Here is a 22,848-nt window from a genome sequence, read left to right on the forward strand (position 1 = left end):
ACATGGAAAAACTTTTTATACACCCATTTTTTTGTTATTTCTTTTTCTTTCCTGCTTAACACAAACAAAACTCATCCAATGCCCAAGGCCACATCAACACGTTTGGATCGCATGTTGGCTCTTCCCACTGATCCAGATTTAAACCTAGTAGCGACACAGCGGTAAATCTCACCATACATCAGTGAAGAAATCAAGATTTTTACACAAAAAAAGCAATAAAAGTATGATGCAAACTATCTAAAAGACATATTGGTGTGAGTTAAAATTGGTTCATCAACACCTAACAAACAACTCAACAAACAACTCATTTTAAATAGCATGTTTTGGCATTAAATAATATTTTTTACACCATTAAGGTGATTCCCAAAAAAGCTATTAGCACAAGACTTGGCACACAGTAGAGGTGTTAACAGAAGAGTGTTTTAAGTGAAGTGCCAGGTGCATCGGCTGTTTTAAGCTTCTCACTCCTGCTTTTCTCCATCCCCTAACTTTATTTTTTATAGTTCCCTCATTGTACACCAGACAAAGACATGCAAAGTGTTACTTATTGCTCTTTGGGAATCCCCATGTAGGTGTTATGTTTGGCATATGTCTTGGATTCCTCTATTGTCTTGATGACAGGCTGGTGACAAAGTGCTTCAAGCCTGCGGTGCATAAACGGGTTCTTGTTGCAATCCTGCTTCATTAAATTTTATATGCTTGAGCTTTTGTTTTTTCTGACAGACGTATTTACGGTAAGTATTTTCTGAATTTTTATGTAAGAAACGTGGAGAAAAAAAAATGAAGTAGAAGGAAAATTATACCTGGTTCTCAAAATGTTTACACTCTTATCCTAAGCAATTTGCTATCTATCTATCTATCTATCTATCTATCTATCTATCTATCTATCTATCTATCTATCTATCTATCTATCTATCTATCTATCTATCTATCTATCTATCTATCTATCTATCTATCTATCTATCTATCTATCTATCTATCTATCTATCTATCTATCTATCTATCTATCTATCTATCTATCTATCTATCTATCTATTTAGTAGGACGGCAGCGCCATCTACTGTTTAGCTTGTAACACTAGGTTTGTCCCGCCTTTCCCACAGTCTGATTGGCTCCGTTTTTTCACTACGCAGCTGACGTTTTGCTTTCCTATTGGCTCGCTGAGGTGTACGTTACACTTATTCTCATCCTCTACGCCCACTACAAAGATGGAGGACGATATGTCAGATTTTAGCAGACCTCAAATGTATTTGTTTGGTGAGCTTGTTCCTTCTGATAAATATTAATTTGATAGGACGCACAGTCAAGATTAGTATAACATTATCACTTATATATGAGGCTTAAATACTCATTGAAGCGTAAAGTTACCGTAAGAAGTTGCTGTTCTGTTGCCCCTACAGCCGCCAATCAGCTCTTTGTTAGCTAGCTCTGCAGAGCTTGTAGAATAGAAACACCCCCATAGCGGATGCTGCTGTTTGCATTGTGCATTTGTAATAAATGCAACTGTAAAATTAATGACAATAATATGTATTTGCCTCCCCAGGTTGTACTCTGAGGTCGGATAAACGGGAGTTTAAAGTTGACCTAGATGACGAAGATACAGAACAACAGCTGTCCCTCAAAGCAGTAAGACATTTTGTTATTGTTTTATAATCCCTGACATGCGTTTTCATTTGGGATAACCTCATGAAGAATATATTTGCTTAAGCTGTAAAGTACAACGGCATTGTGAATAAATATAATGATATATTTATATTAACAAGTACTGAAACAGTCTATCACAGAACTTTCATTTTATGGATTAATTAAAGCACCTGTTTGACTTTGATTCATAAAAAGAAACGTTGAGTAATATCAAGATTATACATGTAGATTACAAATTGGACATCAACAGCATTTAAAAGGTGAAATTCAGGGGACAGTTGGTTTCCCTTAAATTGGAGCCTATGGAAAATTATGGCCAAAGAAATAATAAAACAATGCTTCGTAAATATAAGTATTTCTTTCTAACACTCAACAGATCTCTGGGTAATAATCTTTGTTTTCAGCTATAAATTATGTCCCATCTTTAATGGAATCTGAATGTGTCAAATCATTTGATTTTTTTTTGTAAATATAAATGTAAAGATATTAACAGAATATTTTACTTATACATATTTGTGTGTGCAGACTTTCAGGTAAATCAAACATGGTTAAGTTAAGCATTAATTCCAGCCTATGTTGCTAACATGAATTTATAGAGTTGATTCTAACTATACTTTTTGTTATGTTTGGTTCACGGAAAAATTTATAGCTTCTCAAAACTGTGACTTTTGATGGGATTGTGGGAAAAACAGCATTGATAGAACTACTGATGGCAACATGTCTATTAAAAGATCTTACAAATATCAAAAATTAAGATAGTTACATTGCTTGTAAAAAGTGATATTTTAGCATAATTTATGTCCATCCCTATGAAACATTTGAAGAGTTGTTGCTGAAAATCACAAGACATTAGTTGACTTCAAATTTATTTTGTATACTACAGTAAAATACTCTCTGATTAAAGATCTACTGTTTATATTTAACATTTAAAAATATCAAGAGAAAATATGCTGTTTTAAGACAAATGTACATTCATACACTCCCTGAAAAACATCCTCAAGGAGCTTTGCTGCTCTCCTCCTCATGGCTACCTTTTAGTAAAAAGCCTCTAAAAGGCCATAGGAACAGAGGTGCTTTCCTCCTCTCGCCATGCTGCCCCCTGGTGGCGATCTGCAGTGAGATTTCAGCTACTTCTGTTTCCCTGCCAGACCAGTGCAGCAACTGCACTGGTCTTCATGAGTAAGAATTGTATTCTTACTCATGAAATATAAACAAAATATTGAAAGAGGTTTAGAGTGGTGCCTCAAGTTTGCTAGAGAACTTAGAAATGATTCAGAGAAGATTTTGAGGTCAGATTCGACCAAAACGGAACATTTTTGCATCATCAACATTGTCAAACATGGAAACTTTATGCTTTGGGGCTGTTTAGGTGCTAAATTTACCTCACTGACGGTTCAATAGATGGAGCCATACATCTTAAAATCTTGTAATTGTCTTCCTTCAGACGAAAGACACTGAGGATCGGTTGTAAATGGGTTTTCCAGAAAGACTCAAGGTGGACATGTCAACATTATGGAGATCCCAAGCCAGCCTCAAGAACTCAGTCCTATCAAATATCTGTAAAGGGTTAAAGGTTCAAGTTGCTTTTAGTTATTTTATTTCTAGAAAGCATCTGTTGAGTAGAAGACCTAAAAAACTGGTTACCACCTACAAAGTTTTTTTATTTTATTTCCTTTATTTAACGAGGTTTCAAACCCCCTTGAGATCCAGATCTCATTTTCAAGAGGGGCCTGGAAAAATGTTTCTTTAATCATGTGGTTAACAACAAATCCATTAAACCTTAACGTAATTTGTTTCTTTAGGATTTTTAATCGACATTCTGCAATTTTGCGTTTAAAATAAACTACAATAAACAGTAAAAACTGTTTATTACTGGGTATATAAGCCAAAGTACAAAGTTAGGAGGAAATCAACTATTTAATGGCTCATAAAAACCTTAGACCACTTCAGAAGGGGTAACATCAACCTTAACAGAAAACTAGATATTTGGACCTTTATCTTCAAAGGAGATAATAAATCCACTGACCACTTTGCTGATGTTCCAGGTGTGTCTGGGAGCCGAGGCGGAGGACAAATTCCACATGGTGGAAGTCGAAGGGCTCACATATGATGCAAAAACCTCCAAAGTGCCGATAGCTGTCCTGAAACCGTCTGTCCTGCCGTCTGTGAGTACGCAACAATTTTGACTGAAGAAATAGTCAAAGAGCTTAAATATAATTGTTTTATTCTGTTTGGGTCAAAAAAAAAAACATTACCAAAATGAGATAAAAGAGGTAATATTAAGTCAGTGTTGGAACATGTAAATATGTGGCTTTTGTTTGTCCAGATGAATTTAGGAGGGTTTGAGATCACTCCTCCTGTTACCTTTCGTCTTGTTTCTGGTTCTGGTCCAGTTCACATTAGTGGACAGCATTTTGTCAGTAAGTATTATCACACAAACTCTGATAACATCCCAGAAAATCCTTCAAAGTAGGACTAGTAGTTGAAACACAGGACTTCATGTTCTATAGAATGATAAATCAGTTTCAAGTCCACATGATATATTAGCCATCACATCAGTTAGGAATCACTCTTTGTCAAAAAAAAATCCATATTCTAAACTAGGAATAGAGAAATATGTAGCCTTTTCTGAGTTTTAGGACTTAAGTTAGTCATGAAGACAAGAATGTGCAAGTAAAGTGTTGCACCAACCCGACTGTATTTGTTTCATAGGTGTAAAAGACTCAGAGGATGAAGAGGAGGAGAACAACACATCTCCGGTGAAACGGCCTGCAAACCTGTCCTTACTGAAGAAGCCTCCGCAGGTGATCATGTTTTTTTGTTTTTTTTCCTGTTAATCCACTGCAGATCTTCTCAGATCTTCAGGGAATGTCTCCCAACGCTCTTTAAAAGTATTCCTATAAAGCTTCTAAACGTAAAACTGTAAGTTGTCACAAGATGAGAAATGAGATCTAAACCTGGATCAGATCAATTCAAAGTAGATTTATCATTAGCAGTAAATATTAAAACAGAAGCTAAAGAATATTTCATTTGTTGCAGAAAAAAATGAAAATGGATTCTGATGACGAGGATGATGATGACGATGAAGAGGACAGTGATGAAGATGAAGAGGAGTAGGATTTTTCTTTAGTCTAATTATTTTACGTATTTGTTGTTTAATTTTTTTCTGCTTACCAGATTAAGTTTTCAGGTAATTTGAGACGCTTTGCATTTTTCTAGTGATGATGAGAGTGATGAAGAGGACGTGAAGCCTCAAAAGAATGTGGCGAAAGCACTTAAAAAAGTAAGTCTGGCCCATTTTCTGTTCATTAGCTTTAACTTAAAAATTCAACATGAAATATAGTATAGACTAAAGGAAAGATGTGATTGTAAAATGTAAGGTCATTTTATTTATATAGCACATTTTCAGCAACAAGGCAATTCAAAGTGCTTTTAATGTGAAAGTCTGTAGCCATGAAAAGAAACAAAAAGTTTAATTAATTTATTAGTAGGTTGTTTATGTGTTTAATTTGGGATCTTTATCCTCTTGGAATAACTTTTTTTTTCTCTGTTAATTTAAAATTAATCTAAATAATTTGCAGTTGCTTATTTTATTTTATTTTTTTGTTTGATCTATTTGCACAATGGACCAGAACTGGTAACATCTAAACAGTCCCACAGCATGATGCTACCAACACCTTGCTTTACAGTTGGCACAGTGTTCTTAGGATAGAACACTGTACCAACTTTGTTTTGAAACAGGATTGTTATCAGCTTGTTAGATTTAAAGAAATTAAGTATTTGTCAGACTTTTTAATGTCATTTATAATCATTGATGTCGGATAAAATAAAAATGGCCGTTGAATATGAATGTCACCAAAATATTTACAAAATTAAGTTTCTATTCCAAGTACAGGAAATAAGTCTGAATACAGATTTCAGAAAACAAATATTTTTTCTGAAGCCTTTAAAATGCTCTCAGCTCAACAGAGGCTTTATTTCTAATACCTTTGTAGACGCCATATTAGCTCCATTACCTGGAAAAACCTTTTGTAATTTAGTCAGTCAGATTTAATCATGTCAGACAAACAATATTCATTTTATGTTTTGCTCTCTACATACTTGCTCTGATCTTATTTTGAGTTGTAACTCATTTGTTAGTCTGCATGTGATGCTTTTTAAATCTTCACCTAAACAGAAGCACAGATTCTGCTGCTCCATAGAAACGATACTTTAGGGCACCAGCAATATTGTGGGTGCCAAGTTTATCTTGGATGCCGGTTCTAGTGTGCTTGCAGTCTGCGTTGTCCAAATGGAACAAGCACTGTAGATGACATTCAGCTACTTTTATTAGACTTTTTAAAATGCAATTATTATTATTATTATTAGTGAACCATATCTGCAAATCAAAATAAGATGCAACAACCAAATTCCATTTAAAGCTTGGGTCTTACATCATTTGCCTTAATAAACAAGTCAAACAGTTTAGGATTAAATTCAGTTTAGGATTAAATGAAAATAATTGTCTGAATTTAGTGTAACTGTTTTGTTTTGTAAGACATGAATTACTTGACTCTAATAATAAGAATGATTTTATTGTTGTTGTTGTTATTATTCTGTAAGTAATTGATGTTGTTTTTATAACGGAGATAAATGATAAATATTACGGTTTTGACCCTGCCGTTTAGGAATAAGGGGTGACCGAGGAATAGCATAGCATCTAATCAATGATATGCTTATTTATTGGATTAATGTGTAAACAATTTTTCTTAAGCTGTGTGTAGTTTAGTGTCTCAACGTTACTATTGTTATGAAGGTTCTATATCTAATATGCTAAAGTCATATATGAAGCTACATTCAGACCTGTATCCTAGATGGATAGATTTGACATTGTCCTTCTTTTATTGTTTCATTTATTTACCAACTAATTTAAAACAGAAGAGCCTCACAACCTTAAAGCAAGAATCCCTGGTGGAGCTTTTGGCAGTTGTTCGCTCTGCCATTCACAATATGGTGGCGTCTATATTTTTGTAGCAGCATTTTCTAATACCAGTGTTGTCCACTAGGTGTCAGAATAGCCAACCGCTTACTTTATTGAAGAATTAGTTTTTTTCTGGAGCTGCTGTCACTCCCCTCCCTTTTCTTCCACATCATTCAAACTTCTAGAAACTATATGCACCAGCATTTCAAGCAAGCTCCGCCCACTCCTGCACCCACTGACCGTCCAGCTCTTTGCATGAGACAAAACGTGGAACTTTTTCATCCTGTTCGCTCACGTACCCACCTGTTTTCAGAGAGTAAAATACAGGGTTTGTGTGGTGTAATGATCGGATTTCTCCTCTGTAATCTGCACGGATTCTCACCAACAACACTGTGCTGCACACACAAAGACACACACGTACACACACACACACACGGTCTTTCTTAAAAAGGTCCAAACTATAGAGCTGCACATTTAAAAGTGTGTTTATGCACAGACGCATGAATGCACATCAAGAATACACTTGTAGTTTGCATAAGCTGAAAAGCACAAACTGTTTGCTTTTACACACACACTGCTCAGTTATGGGAAACATCCTTGACCTTTTTTTCTGAGGCACTGCATATCTTTGTCCCTCTGTCATCCCACTGTTAATATGATTGCTCCTTTTTATCGTTTCTCATGCCATTTCAGCTTTGCACCTGGCTTTTGCCTTTGAACGCTTGTTTTGCGTGTTACCACAATCGCTTACAAGTGTGTGTGTGTGCGTGCGTGCGTGTGTGTATCTGCCTCAGTTTTTACGTCGGTGTCTGTTTGTAATTTTTTTTTTTCAAAGCACGCTATCCAAGTGCACACTGTGCCAGGCGAAAGATCAAAGCTGGGCAGATGCACATACCTGCGACATGAGCGCCGATCCTTCCCTCCGGGTCAGATGACAGCTGAGCATTTCTGTCACCTGTTGATTTATTCTGTTGTCTTCTCATCCAAGTCCTCGTGCATCCCTCCACTCGCCCCCTCTCTTCCCAGCATGACTCTAATCCTTAGCTCTATAGCTCCGCCATGCCTTTCTTTATTAATGAGTACAAAGTACAAAGCCCCAAAAAGCATGACTGGGAGCAATTATTCTTTTGACTGGAAATTCAGCCGTTTCAGAATAAATGTTTTCTTTTTGTTGTCAAACTTCAGTCCTGTACAAGACAACCAAAATTAGGTTTCAGAAATTGCACCAAGTAACATTGTTCAAAAGAAATCTGCTCAGATGACTTTAATCCAAATAATCTTTGATCAAATGTTTTGGTTCAAGGTACAAAAGCTCTTTGTGTGGTGACTGATGATTTTAGCTCAGTCGTAGAGTCAATGTTACTTAAGTAGACACTTAGCTGACTTCAGGATTATTTTATTGTCATTGATTTGACATTTTGGGTGTTTATTCCATCTTTGCAAATAACATGGGGTGCTGTTTTGGATTCAACAAAAAAATAAACACAAGAGGTAAATACACATTGATACTTCAGATAGTTATTACCATGTTTTCCATAATATGTCACAATTTTTTGACCTATGTGACTTACACTCCAGAGTGACTTATAATCTTATATGTACATGTTCATCAACCAGCCTGATGTTTATAATGAGGACAAAAAATCAATTTACTGAAAATTGCAAAGTTTCTAAAGATTACCCTTTTTTACAAGGGAGAAGATTTTATGGTTTTTAAACTCATTTGAAATGATTTGACAATGTGGAGTAAACACTTTGTTGGGAGTTTTTTGCTGTAGTTTTAACTACAACTCCCTTTGGTTTTGTCTCTAGCAACTTTACACCCATACACACAGATCCTTCCTTCTCTCCTATTATTCTTCTCAAAATAGCTTAAGCTTCATCAGACAGGATAAAGACCGTCTGTGAACCTTAGTTTTAAAGTGTTGCCTTAGATTAGTTGCTGGATTTAGATCTGGACTTTGACTGGGCCATTCTAGCACATATGTAAATATGCTTTGATCTACACCACTCCATAGCACTGGCTGACTGTTTGGGTCCTTGTTTTGGATGGTGAACCTCACTCTCAAGGCTTATACTCCTACAGGTGCAGTTGTGGTTCTTTGCCACTTTTAGTATTTTAGTAAACCAGAAAATTTATATTTGGTTTGATTTGACTAGAGAACTTTCTTCCACATGTTTGCTGTTTCTTCTTCATGGTTTCTTGAGTTTGGATTTCCTGTTGCTACTTTTCCTTAAGGAAAGGTTTGTGGAGTACTCAGTTAATTAATAATTGAGTAAATGTGGCTGTAGCACCCCCAGAAAATACGTGGGCCTCTTCCCTGCTTCCTTGACATTTTGTTTTAGTAGAGAGGGCGGCTCTTTGTGCTGCTTAGTGCGTGCAGATAATCTATCAGCTACCATGCAAGATTCAGCTACACATTTACAGTAAATATTTGTACATGGATGTAAAAACATAATACAAACAAGTTGTACCTTCTGCTACTCCGAGCGTGAGGTGTTGCCTTTAAATTATTTATGTAATTGCCTTGTAGCAGTTCAGTCACTGCAGAGAATTACACTCCTGGGCTGCTCTGAGGTGAATACATGTAATTGCCAGACAGCGGTCGGTGCTTAGGAAATGCAGGTACTTGCCTCAGCTATTACAAGGTAATTACACAGCAGTGTAAACCTGACTGGAAGGGCTGTATAGCAGAGAACAATGATGGGTTATTGGGTTACTAAGTAGCTGATCACAGAGAAAATGCCAAGCATGTTTAGCGTTTTCTGTTCTGTTTTAATCTGCTTCTGCAGGTTTTCTGTACTTACTAACTGAGCTGTCTGAAAGTTTAGTTTGTGGAATGTTTAAATCTGTTGAGTTGACGTTACTATGATCTTTCAAGCAAGGAATGACAAAACATGCTGGGGTTACAGTCTGATTAAAGGACACGACTCAGAAGATCTTTAAATGCGTCAAACCTTTGTATTTGACTCTTTGCAAATTGTGCTACCTGTTTATTATAAAAGATTCTTTAGAATGAATGCAGATAGATTCATATTTGTGTTTTTATATATAGCCATATATATACATATACTCAGTGGTTTAAGCTCCAAGATGTCCTCAAGATGTGTAACTTGAGCTTTTTGTTTTTCTAGAGCCCAGAGTTGATGCCTAAAAAGCCTAACAAGACGCCTGTGAAACAAAATGGACCTGCAGAAAAATCCTCCGGACCAGCAGCGAAACCCCAGCTTAAGGTACCGATGTTTAGTTTTGGATGTTAGGTTGTTACAGTAATTGTATTTCCCAATTTTTGTTACATGTAACATCAAAATAGCGTTTGATGTTAAAGACACAGATAAAATTAGCTCTGCTAGGAAGAAGAACAAAGAAGATGAGACTTTTTTGGGATTAACAGATTTCTGTAATGGAGACATTAACTAGACATTAACATTAATTAGGTCAAACAGACCTGCCACTCTGATGTGGAAATTTTGGAATATTATTCTAATTTGATCTAAATTTGGGTAATAAAACAATTACAACTGGATTTAACCTTTACTCAAAACAAAGAAAAAATATATTTACATAAGAGACATTTAAAACTGTCTATAACATTGCCTAGCATAATTAGCAAGGGTAGCATTACCATGAGCAATCTCTATTTCCTGCAGAGTTGGTATAACCAGACTGTAGCTGCGAGATTTTCCAAAGACTATCAACATTTCCTAATCCAGCAGATAATAAAAAAGGGATAGAGCTGTGATTTTGAGGTAATACTTTCAGCCTTCACTGCACCTGCTAGCTGGTTAGCTTAAGTTTTACTCCATAAAAAAAGGTTTATCTTCCATTTCTTCTTCTGCTGGCTTTAATCGAAACACTTAAAAATAAGTTGTCTTGTCTTAGTGCCAACTTCCACGCCAAAGTGTGTTGAGTTCAGGGAAACCCGTTAGCACCGATGTATGGTGCATTAGCTGATCAAAGATGTTTAGTTTTTAGTTTTTTGTCCATTTCTATCTCCAACAGATTTCTTAGTTCATCTTTACAAAACGATACGCAGCTATGATGTTATTCTAATGCGTTGTTCTACTAATTGTTGAAGAAATAAATGAGCCTCAACTAAAATGTCAGAAAATAAATGATCTCTTATGTAACATGTTGTTCCTTTTGCTAGGTTTGGAGTTGCCAGTGTTGTACCTTTGCAGGTTTCATTTCGTGCACTTGAAATACACTTTTGAACCAAAAAACCATTTGTGGTACAAAAAAAACAAGAAAAATGCCTTCTTGTTTTTTTTTTTTTACGTTTGCATCTTTTGGTGGAAAATTACTCACATTCACAATTTAAAAAATGCGGAGAGAGAGAAAAAAAATTGTCAAAACGTTCCATTCGAAAGCAGAGGACTGTGATAAATGCACGTTGCAATTAGTTCAACCTGATAGTTAATTTCTTGGATAGAATGCCTCCTCCTAAAACAAACAGCTTGAACTCTGTCTCTGTTTGAGCAAACACACATGACCTCTACACAAGTTTCCCGGGGCAGGATTTAAACCTGCGACCTCTTGGCTTGACCCCGCTGTGTTGGGTTGCAGCCACCTTTGATGCTCTTCACCCCTCCGCAGATCACGTGCACAGCAGCGAAAACAAATTAGGAAGCTTTTCCTGCTTGTTTAAACATTTCACAAATCATGTTACTGTGGAGGAAAAAAAGGTCTTGGACAGAAACTGTTTAGATAAGGCTTTATGTGTTGGCATGGCGATGCCAGCACATAACACATCATAACACATAGCTGTGTCTGTGATGAAATATGCAGCATCCTTAACTCACATGCACATTTATAGCACCTGAGAAGGCTGTGAAGTGTTTGTGGCAGAGGGTTTTGTGCCATGATAAATGCTTAGCCACACTGTTGCTAAGCTCCTGGGGGGAGTTTGATGGTGAGTCCAGCCAAGTCTGCACACCTTGATCTTCGCCTTGCTCATGGTGTTTAGCCGATTTGTGACCCAGCTTGCTCAAACTTTCCCAGCGCTTACTTTTTCTGGCCCTTTGTGCTTTTAGAGCTCCTATCCCCTCTCGACTATTTCACAAGTGTTCTCGCTCCACAACCTCTTCACACCCCTCACTTCCTGGACACACCTTCTCCCAATTGCTCTCATTACCAGCGTTTGATGTCTGGTGCAGCTTGCGCTTCCAGATGCCCCTGAGGAGCAAGGAAGCGGGCGTGGGTGTCTGTTTCTCTCCCCCCCATCCTAAACGCAGGTGACTGGTCATTAGATTGGCTTGTCAGATCTGCTGCCAGCACCGCAGTTCTCACCTCTCGCAGCTCAGCACGTAGCGGCACCTTTGCTGTGTAACCGGCTCGGCATGAGAACCGGCTAACTCGAGTTGTGCTGATTTGAGGCACGCTAATCTCCCAGCTGGTGTTTTGTGGGTTTGGAGAAGTTGATGCCTTGAAGCACACGTCACGCTCATAAAACTGTTAATCACTTCACTTAGCCGTATCCCAGAAGGGAGTGAGTCATTGTTTCAGCGAATGATTGACATGCACTTGTAGCAGGTGCATTATTTATTTCTTTCAGGATGTGTTTCTCCTAGGTTTGAATGGCGAACCCAGACATTACTTAAACGGTGCCTTGCAAGCATATGCACGCCCCTTGAAATCTTTAATGTTGATGCATTTTATGTGACACATCAGTTCTTGTGACGAAATCCAGGATTTATTTGAGAAGTCAGCTGGTTAGTAAATAGAGGACACATGAATTTCTTTGAATTCAGTCGTCCTTAGACAATACTAAGCCCTGAGTTTGCATCCATAAAAAAAATGCTGCTTCCTATCCTTTGCAAAATGGCTCAAGCTCAGTCAGGTTGGATGGAGAGCATCTGTAAAAGTTAGATTTGAAGCCTTGGCATAGATTCTCAGTTGGATTCAAGTCTTAACTTTGACTAGGCCATTCTAACAGATGAATGCTCTCAGTCCATTAAAATTAATTTAGATCCACAAATGTCATATGACCTTTTAACCAGAAACAACTGAAAACCTTTGATAGTCATCTGGGACATTTGTTGTCATCTTTAAAGAACCGCCATTTTATTAATAGTTTTAGATGGTGGAAAATGTAAAAGAAATAAAGTTTCCAACCTAATAAGAAAACCTAAAGACTATGAACATTATTGGCACTTTTAATGTTGTTCTGTCGACTATACACCAGGTAAAAATGTGATTCATAGAAAGTTTCCTCAAACATGAGTCTTCAAGGATTATACTTAAAAAACACTATTACCATACCTGGGCAAACTTGATGAGCAAATGTGTCACAATCATGTGCTTGCACTGGATTGAAGACGAGTGATTGCATCAACTGATGGCGTGCTTGTGATTAAGTTCCATGTTTTGTGCCATCTGTAATCAGCGTCTGGCCCAGATGAAAAAGCTTGCCGGCTGAGTGTTTATCAGCTGTTTCAGGTCCACAGCTGTCCTTTGGAAGTAGAGAGCTGCCCGTAAATAATAAATATGTGGTGCATTTGTTTGGCCTGGAGCCAGCAACATATGTGTGTGTGTGCTTTTTTTTAGTGACGTTTTTAGTGAAGTGCGGTGTGTTTGTGTCAAAGGTTTGCTCATTTTACACCTTTGATCTCTGTTGTAAAAAAAAAAGGCAGATTTTTTTAAGGGACAGATTGTTGCATTTTTTTTAACTAGAGGGAGACTGTTTTTTTTAATTATTGCACCTGTGTTTTATTTTAAGTCCCAGCCCTAAGATTTTGCCTCAAGAACTAGTTTTTTTTAAAACAATTAGAATAAAATGAAAGGACATGCCCTGTCAATTAGGCATCAGGTGTTTGTTATTAAGACATGAAAAGCACCATGTCCCCTCCAGATCTTTCTAGAAATACAAATATGTTGTTTACTTGATTCTTTGAAGTGGCATTCTATTAGGAGGTTAGAATGCCACTTTTATTAGGTTATGACTAATAAAAGATTGATAATGTCCCATTGAAACCAGAAGTTTGCATACACCAAATAAAACACATCCACCTTCTTTCTCACTGTCTGAAGTTGAATCAGATCATACTTCTTTTGTTTTAAGTCAGTTGGAATTAGCAAAAATATTTCTATTTGCTAAATCCACATTTAAATATTAATGTGTTTACATACAGAATGATTATTGTCTCTAAACAATGTGGGAAAGCCCAGAGGCCCCTTCACTGTCCACTTTTAAAGTTCGTCTTAAAACCCATTTATTTTACTTGGCTTTTAACTCCTGCGGGATCTAGTTTTAGAGTGTATGTTTTTGTTTTTAAACTGCAAGAGTTTTTATTTTTTTTATTATGCTGTGTTTTAATGTACAACACTTTGTATCAGCTGTGGTTGTTTTAAAGTGCTTTATAAATAAAGTTGGTATGGTATGGTATGGTAGATGATGATGTCATGACTTTGGCAACTTCTGATAGGTAAGTACCACATGTGAGTTATTGGAGGAACATCTGTGGATGCATTTTAAGGCAACGCCGCAAACACACTGCTTTTATGTTTGGCATAATTACAAACTCAAAAAGAAAAAAGCCAAAATATCATAAATAGGAATTAATTACTTCACAAGAAACATTAAAAAGTCAGATTGCAGTTTGCAAAAGGACACTGGGACGAATATTTTCATTTTTGGAGCTGTGTTGGCCATAATGACCATCGTTACATTTGGAGGACTAACGAGGATGCTTGTAGCTTTCTAACTGTAAAGTGTAGGTCAGCATTATGATGTGGGATAGTTTTACTGCAGGTGCACTTTAAAAAAAATACATGGCATTATCATGAAGAAAGAACATTATGTGGAAATATTGAAGCAACATTTAAAGACATCAGCCAGGAAGGATGTCTTCAAAATGCAAAATAACCTTTGACATACGCAAAGTGGTTATAAATTGCATAAGGACAACAAAGTAAATGTTCTGGCGTGGCGTTGACAAAGTCCTGATGTCAAGTCTATGGATAATTGGTGAGTAGGAAGGTCCGAAAGGTCGTAGGTGAGTGAGGCGACCGACAAACCCGACTGTCAGGAGGAATGAGTCAGAACTCCAGAGAACTACTGAGAAGGTTGTGGAAGGAAACCCAAAATGTTCGACTCTAGTCATACAGTTCAAAAGACAATGCTACCAAATACTGAGAAAATTTAAACCTCTGATCTTGAAGACATTATCAAATAAACATGTTCTTTCTCTCATTATTGTGTGATTTAGCAAATATAAATAATTTTGGTAGTTGTAACTGTCCGGAAACATAAAGGTTTGGTCAGATTTAACTTCAGATGGTGTGAATAAAAAGGTGTGCGTGTCTTTTAATCCAGTGTATTTATTCTGCTCTGGTTTGAACTATAGTTATTTGTTGGATAGGAACTGGAACTCTGCATGAAAACACTGAAAGAGCTGTTATAAACTGGATACATTTTCATGAACAAAGAATCTGTGTCCCTGAAGTCTGAGCTGTTCTTCACTCACAAGCTGCCAAAATCACATTGTAGTAGGAATCAAGGGATTCATCTTCTAATTTCACAACATGGATGTTTTTTGTTTTGTCGGCAGAGCTGAATAAAGGGCCATTCAGAACTCTGCCTCTGTTGCCTTTTTAACTCTTAGAATCAACGAAACCCTGCAATTTCGCTGGATTCCTCGCTGGTTTTGCATGCATGGGCAAGCTCCGTGGCTTGTTTAGTGTACAGTCCCACCATATGGTGTGTGTGTCACAGTGAGACACTTCCTAATTGTGGACCTCTGGGCCTTTGGCTGTCCAGAACCTCACACACCCACAGGCCTTAAAGTGCTGCGCTTATGTCTGCTCTCATCCTCCCAAACACAGGGGAGTCATCAAGTTTGGAAGAAGCACTTTTAATGTCGCTGAAAAGATAAAGAATAGCTGCTGGGCTTTTATTCAGTTGAACAGGAATAAGTGAATTGACATGAGCTGTAAATCCATATTTTAGAAGTTACACTTTTCCTTCAACAAAGTGAGCCTCCTGCTTGCAACCTAATACAAACTTAATTGTTACCTGATGTAAAATTATAAAAAAAGAGCATGCAGTTAGGCCAGAATGTGTTGTCCTTTTTAATGCTTTTATTGTCTTCCAGCTGCAAACCCACGCCAAGCCTATAAAAACAGACCCAGACTAATCAGGTCACAAGGAGGCTCTTGGACAAACTATCTTATTGGTCAGCAAAAGTGATTGTTGGAAACATGTCAGGCGCAACGAAAAGCAATGTTGACATTGTTCTGATTAACTAAATGATCAACGATTTACTTAGACCTCGACATTATTCCATACATATCCACACAGCTAATTAACATGAGTTTAAATTACTTTACTGGAACACTTATTCAGTGTTTTAAGAATTTTTTATATTTTCATTAATCACATTTTTATTCAATGCCAAAGCATTTTAGCTACTTCATATGTTTTTTGTAAAATGTTCTAACAACTTAGAACAGCACTGGACCATAAATTTAACTTAATGTTTTTTTCTCTCCGGGTTCTCAGGTTTCCTCCCCAAGTCCAAAAACATGACTGTTAGGTCAATTGGTTTCTCTAAATTCTCCTTAGTGTGTGTGTTCATGGTTGTTTGTTCTGTTTGTCTCTGCGTTGTCCTCTGCGACAGACTGGCGACCTGTCCAGGGTGACCCCGCCTCTCGCTCAAAACGTTCGCCAAAGATAGGCACCAGCAACCCTCCCGACCCAATAGGGACAAGGGTGTACAGAAAATGGATGGATGGATGGATGGATAGATGTTTTGTAGTGTCTGGAAAATGAGCTATTTCAAAAACCTTCTGATTGTTAAGTCACAGCACTGAGCCGTTACCTAGCAACACAAGCAGACCTCCAACACATTTGGTAGTTGTATTGCTGCTAACAGAGACAAGCGTTTTGTTGTTGACTTACCATCCAGAAACCACTGGATGCATTATTGTTGGTTGCGCAGGAGGCTCTGCTTCTGCTTTTCAAAGTAGGGTTGTAAAATTGTGCTTCTGTTTGCAGCTATTTTCCCGGGCGAGTGTAAACATTGAGTTGGGGGAGCGAGGCCAGCAGCATTTAAAGTAACAAGAGGCCTTAAAACAGCTCAAACTGAAAGTAGCTCGAAATCTTGTGATGTCAGAATTATTTGTTACTAAAAAAATGTAGTGAACATGTTTTGTACGGCTCATAGACCTATCTTAACCTGTTCAAGGAAGCGTAATAGGTCACATTTAATTTTAGCTGAAAAATGTTGCATTCAAGACCATTACAAGTAACAACCAGCAAATACAGCTTTACAAACAATCATTTGCATTATTAATAATGAGCAAACTGATTGTATGAAATGCTGTGCAGCCCTTACTTAGACGTCTAGATGATGGTAAAAACTCTGTATGAGTCTGTCTTATTTAGCTTGAGCACAGACCAGGGGACTACTGCTGCCATCCAAACAGAGAAATTATTACATATACATAAGCTGTATTTTCCTTAAATATGTGTAATTAACATAATACGCATGTTAAATATCAGATTTTTCTTTTTAACCTTATGACATAATGTGGCTTATTATGAGAGAAAAATGCCCAGGCACACTTTAGCTAGTGGCTGTCTCAATTTTGAAACATTTGGCATCAACTTTCTCTTTATTCACTTTATACGTTAATATCACTTCTTCATGTTCTCCTGTGTTAGTAAAGCCGAAGCTAAGGAGTATTACACACACAACTTTACCTCAGTTCCAGTAAGGTTGCAGCTAAGTGCATCAAAGAGAGGCTGTTGATGTGTTTACATAACAACACTTGGATTTGAACAGCTGATCCAGGAAAATCTTAGCCAGTTTGTTATCTAACTGAAATGTTTCTTTCTTGTTTGTTTGTTTTTTCCAGACTCCTGGAAAAGACAAATCGCAGGCAGGGCCGTCTAAGACATTTACTCTGCCTGACATCAAGAACAAGTTATCATCAGCAGCCAAGGAGGTAAGGCCGTCTTTCCTTTTTTTTTTTCTTTGGAAATGATCACTCTTTTTGACTTTTTAAGTGATGACTTAACTAAATTCTTCTTCAGGGAAAACCACTCCCGAAGACGGAGCAGAAGTTTGAGAATTTTGTGAGGACTTCCTACAAAGTCAGTGACAAGAAAGTAAGTAAAGGATATAAGTAGATTTGAGCTCCTTTACTGAGAGAGTTTGAGACTTTTCTTATTTTAATTAGAATTAGATACATTTTTCTGTCTGATTTAAAAAAAAAAAAGTCTATGTTGTGTATCTATGAAATGAGCACTTTAGACAAATCCTGTTTTACTCTCAAAAGCTACCAGCTCTCAGTGGTTTACTGCAGTTAGACTTCTGGACTGGTGGTGTGTGGAAGGTACCATCCAAAGCCTTTGAACAAATCCAGAACTTTAATCTTTATTAAAGTGACCTTTCAGATGAACAAAACAATTCCCAGTACATTAACTTGAATTAATCTCCCCGCACACTCAGCGACAGACTGTAAAGCTACACTGTAATATCATTTCAGTTGCATGGCGAAGCCGTCTTCACCCCACAAACCTTTTCATATTTTGATGCATTATAACAACAAATGTCGACTTATTGTTTTTTGGGTTTTGTGTGACAGACCAACATGAGATGCACAGTGCAAAGTAGTACAATTATTCAGACAATTAGTCATTCTGCAGATTTTTCATTTAACCATTTATGCTTATTTTATACATTAGAAACACATGAAAAATGCAAATAAACAATAATTCAAATCATTTCTTGAATAAGAAAATTTACATTTTATTGCCTAGAATGCGAAACAGTTGCATTCTTCTAGTGAGGGCTTGATCATTTATAGCTAAGAAAAATACTTCTGACATCAACATGCTTAACATAAATACAGACTAAGGTTGGTCTGTGGATCACTTTTTAGTTTAACCAATTAATAACAGGATTTTTTTGATTATTTGCATCTTCCTTTTGGATTTCTGATATTGCATAAAAGAAGCTCAAGTGGTTAAAAGTAAAATTTGCAGAATGTGCCATTTTTTAAGTGCAATTACTCAATTAATCGTCAGAATAATCAATGCAAAACTTGGTTCCTGAAATAATTATTAGCTGCAGCAAGAGTTTGGATATGTTCAGAGGAGAGAGTAAGGTTATATTGGTACCAGGACGCTGGGGTCAGAGCCACAGGACAGGAAGGTGAGAGCAACATTTAGGAGACTCAAGGAAGAAAGAGAAGATGAAGTTAGTTGGTGTGAGGGCAGGAGATGCAGAGGACCGGACTAATAGGAGATGGACGATTCACTGTGGCACTCCTGAAGGAGTCCAGAGCTAAATCCAACTGAGAATCTGTGGCAAGACTTGTTCTCCATCCAATCTGACTGAGTTTGAGTTATTTTGCTAAATAAAAGGAGCAAAAATGTCACTACATGGAAAACCTGGTAGATGGAAACTCCAAAACTCTTCATATGAGAGGTTGATCTGCCAAGATCAGACTGAAGCTTTTCACAAGGGACTGGAAATATTAACGTCACCAACCTTGTTTAGGCTCATGCATTTGTGTGACTATTCAGAAAAAAAATCTCTATTCAGTAGTATTTCTCCTTTCACAATAAAAACGTTTGACCACCTGGAGCTTATTGTCCAGGAATGAGATGTGTGATGTTTGTGAGGACCTGGTGAAAGCTCCCGTTTTTATTTTTACAAGGTGCTGACAGATACATGGTGCTCAGTAGTAACATATCCCTTCAAACCACGATTACTCATTCTACATGCAACAGTCCAAACAAGTTGGTATGTTAAATCCTGAAATTATTCCTGAAGCAGCAACGAGACTCCGCCTTACACCCAGGATGCAGCAGGTTGTTAGACATTTACCAAAGTTAAGAATTTGATGTTTGATTTAAAAAATAAGATTTTGTTTAAGACTGCATTTGTGTAAGGAATGCAGTGTTAAACCACATCAGCTGGTTGCATGGTTTGGTTTTTATAGAGGTTGTCCTGTTTTCTTTCTTCATTTTCAATAAAAAGCACAATAAAAGTTCATTTGGACACGAATGTTGAGTCCCTGAAACTTTGCTCTGCCCCTCAGATCTTAAGCCCGGCTCTTTGGTTGTGTTGGGTGGGTCGGGGAACCTCTGTCTTAGATACCAGTCACTCCAAACAGACTGCGTAAACGCTCGTTTGTTCTGAGTTGCTGTGTTAGAATGGGAAAAGTGTAGTTCTGGGAGCAGGTGGACGCTCTTTGAGCGGCGGAGAGCTGGGTGGACGAGGCAGAAAGTGGGGGTGGAGTTGGGTCTGGGAGAGCTTGTTGTTCCCAGTGTGTGGAAACATCTGTGGAAGTGCTTTGGTTTCATCAGCCAAGGCTGAGATCTGTCAGACCTGGAGCACCTAGTCATATACTCTGGTATGTAGTGCTGCCCCCACCCAACCCCTCGTCGTTCCCCTGCAGCCCCATCCAAGCACGGCGTTCCCACAGGCAGGACGCACAAAAATCATGTTGCAGTCAAAGTGGGTCATGTGCCTCGTGCTGTTTAGCACTTTATTTGAATGCTTTCTAATTCTTTTCTTTGCTTCCCACATCACCTTCCTCAGGTGGCCAAGGATCTCTGGAGTTTTCTGCAAACACTGAAGACTGAGAAGAAGTAATGTGCTTTTATCAGGAAGAATTTCTAGGCTTTCCTAAAGGCACAGTCTGCAATGTTTCCTGCTTAACACAGATAAAGACTGCAGTCAGAAGGATTGCAGATATTTAGTTAAGGTTGCTGCAAAGATAAGAAATTATTTTTGTTTTTTGGGGGTTTTTTGGTTGCAAAGCACTTATCAAGTTTATTCACGCATTAATTTGTTGGTTGACATTTTGCTGAAATCTTTTGATAGGTAAGCTGATCCAGAGCACCTGTAGGGATGCAAACTGCAGTTGCCTGAGTGTCTCATTATGGGAAACGTACGATTCTAACATTTAACAGGCAACAAATCCCACCTGTCCCTTGGATGTAAAGCATAATCTAATTTCAAAGATGATGTTTATAGAACATAAAGGCAACAACTACAACAACTATGTTAATTTCATTCATTTCAGGACCCTCTAAGTCACAGTAAATGAACGCAGCATTTACTGCTACAGCAACCAGCAGGTCCAGAACAGCTTCGTTTGGATCTCTGACACCAGGTGTCCTTCCTTAGTAAATGATACAAAAGGAAAAATTGCACATTGTGCCTTTTAAACACTTCATTTGCAGCCAGAGCGACATCTCTTAGTCTTATTTTTGTGAATGAGTAGTTTTCAACCATGCTAAAGACATTTTCTATCATTGCTCACTGACAGCTTGTCTTTTGTTTTTTTTATTATTTTTATTGTAAATGTGCTTATTTGATTTTATCAAGGAATCTTCTTTTTTAGGTCCTACAAACATCCTGTAGTAGTTTTATCTTTTAAATGTATCCGTTTAGCTAAAGCAAAGTCCACTGCTTTTTAAATGATCTCTCTACTAACCCAAAGGATTATCATTTGATCCGTACTGAAAACAATCCAAAAATGTATTGTGGAAAATATAAAACCTGTAGATCTGCAGTAATGTGTGCAGCTCATATCTAATAAACAGTTGAAAAGCTTGTTTCAAGTCGTTTTCAGCAGAAGTCAATTTGACATTTCTTTGTTTATCCTTCATCATTTTTTGTACTTTAATATTTAATCCTGAATGCATGTCAAATCATTTGGTTTTTAATCAAGGTTGATTATCATTTATTGCAAAAAAAATATCCTACCCAAGGCAGTAACCAGAAATTCAGCCAGTGTTTAATGAACATCATTATCTGGTTTTGAGCTAAAAACAAGCTAATTTTTTAGATAATTTTATGACGATGTATTGAGGCAGTATAAGTCCAGAATATTCTCCTGTCAGAAATGCCAGTGTGATCTTGTATGATTCAAATGTCTGTGAAGAGTTTTGGTTTCAGTTGAATATTTTGTAGTTAGTGATGTTTTTATCTGATGTCACTTTCATGACTTTGATAACTTACCTAAAGCCAGGTTCAGATGTTTCCCTGCTCTTAGTTGGAAAACTTGTGTCATTGGTTTTAATTAAGCTCATCAAATCTTTTCTGTAAATAAATCTCTTGCTTTTATTTGCATATTTGGCAGCTGAACAGTTTTGTTCTCCTATTTTTCCCAAAGCTTTCCAAAAACATCCATAAATCTTGACACTGCTCTTTATTTCAAGTCATGTTGCAGTTTAATTTGAAAGTGTTTAGTGTAAGCCCTTCTATTGTTTGTATGGCTGTCCTTTTCACCTCTAATCTGTCACTTTTTGTTTGTCATGATTATTTTTGAGTGATGCTGGAATATGTTTAAATAAACAAAGAGGTTTTTCTCAATACTTGTGTGTTACTGTTATGAATTTGACCAAAAAATACAAATGGCTGCTTATGCTTTGTTTAAACAGAGCTATGTTTTATCTGTTTTGATTTTTCATAGCATTTTATGAAATGATTGAAGAAAAGCATTTTGATATATGTATCTGAATTTGGTAATTTCATCTTTTTCGCCCAGTGATGATACATATTTATTATTTTAACTCTCTTTGAAAATAAATGTTGCAGTCAGTATTTTGAGCCACATTTCTAATGGCTCCTCACTTTAGTTCAAAACCCAGGAACATCCAATAAATTAGACTATGCGTTCCGATCAGACTGATTTCTCAAAGTAACTTTTGAAAATTGACAACCCTTAAGTACATATTAAACATTTATTAAACTCGGGGGGGGGGGGAATTGCAGCTGGAATTTGATTTACAACCTTTTCTAGAAAATTTAAATATAATAATTTCACCCAAAACATCAGGAAACTGGACAGCTTTCCTTTGCAGAGCTGGGATAATTTATCTTATATTTTATTAAAATATTGCATATTTAATGTATTGCTGAGTACAAGCATGTAATCAATATGTAGTTTTACTCATTCTTTTAGGGTCACTTACACCATCTGTCCAGGGACATCCAGTGAGAAATGGCCGTCTGGCTATCTTGACAAGAAATGTTAAAATGCACTGCAAGAAAAGAAGGAAAAAAATAGACATTTTAATTGAAACTAAAAATGTCCCCTGAGTTCTTTCAACTCCAGTAAAAGGTTTTCTAAATGTCATTGAGGAGATGATGAAAATCTCAAACTAGAGCCAAATTTTTAAGTTTTTTTATAATTTTTTAATGGTTTTGTTAATGTTATGTCATTTAAACCTGAAATTTAGTTATTTCAAACATTCAAGAAGTGAAATTATCTCTCTTTT

General features: G+C 37.0%; 1 protein-coding gene across 1 annotated transcript; it reads left to right on the forward strand.

Moving 5' to 3' along the window:
• Positions 1–1,151: 1,151 nt before the first annotated feature.
• On the forward strand, positions 1,152–21,940 carry npm1b (nucleophosmin 1b). Its single transcript, XM_008421129.3, has 11 exons — positions 1,152–1,257; positions 1,544–1,626; positions 3,690–3,809; positions 3,971–4,064; positions 4,357–4,448; positions 4,684–4,757; positions 4,864–4,927; positions 9,740–9,838; positions 17,463–17,552; positions 17,641–17,715; positions 20,159–21,940. Exons 1-11 carry the CDS (start codon positions 1,209–1,211, stop codon positions 20,210–20,212), a joined length of 894 nt encoding a protein of 297 aa, XP_008419351.1. The 5' UTR covers positions 1,152–1,208; the 3' UTR covers positions 20,213–21,940.
• The last annotated feature ends 908 nt before the right edge of the window (positions 21,941–22,848 follow it).

The sequence above is a fragment of the Poecilia reticulata genome, chromosome 10 (genome assembly GCF_904066995.2).
Source record: "Poecilia reticulata chromosome 10, P_reticulata-male-v2, whole genome shotgun sequence".
NCBI lineage: Eukaryota > Metazoa > Chordata > Actinopteri > Cyprinodontiformes > Poeciliidae > Poecilia > Poecilia reticulata.

What these genes read in the sequence shown, in the direction of transcription:
- npm1b (XM_008421129.3), top strand. Translation starts at nt 1,209, where the DNA reads ATGGAGGACGATATGTCAGATTTTAGCAGACCTCAAATGTATTTGTTT. An exon ending in AGTGATGAAGATGAAGAGGA is followed by an intron (nt 4,758 to 4,863) that starts GTAGGATTTTTC and finishes GCATTTTTCTAG; the next exon opens with TGATGATGAGAGTGATGAAG. An exon ending in CAGCGAAACCCCAGCTTAAG is followed by an intron (nt 9,839 to 17,462) that starts GTACCGATGTTT and finishes TGTTTTTTCCAG; the next exon opens with ACTCCTGGAAAAGACAAATC.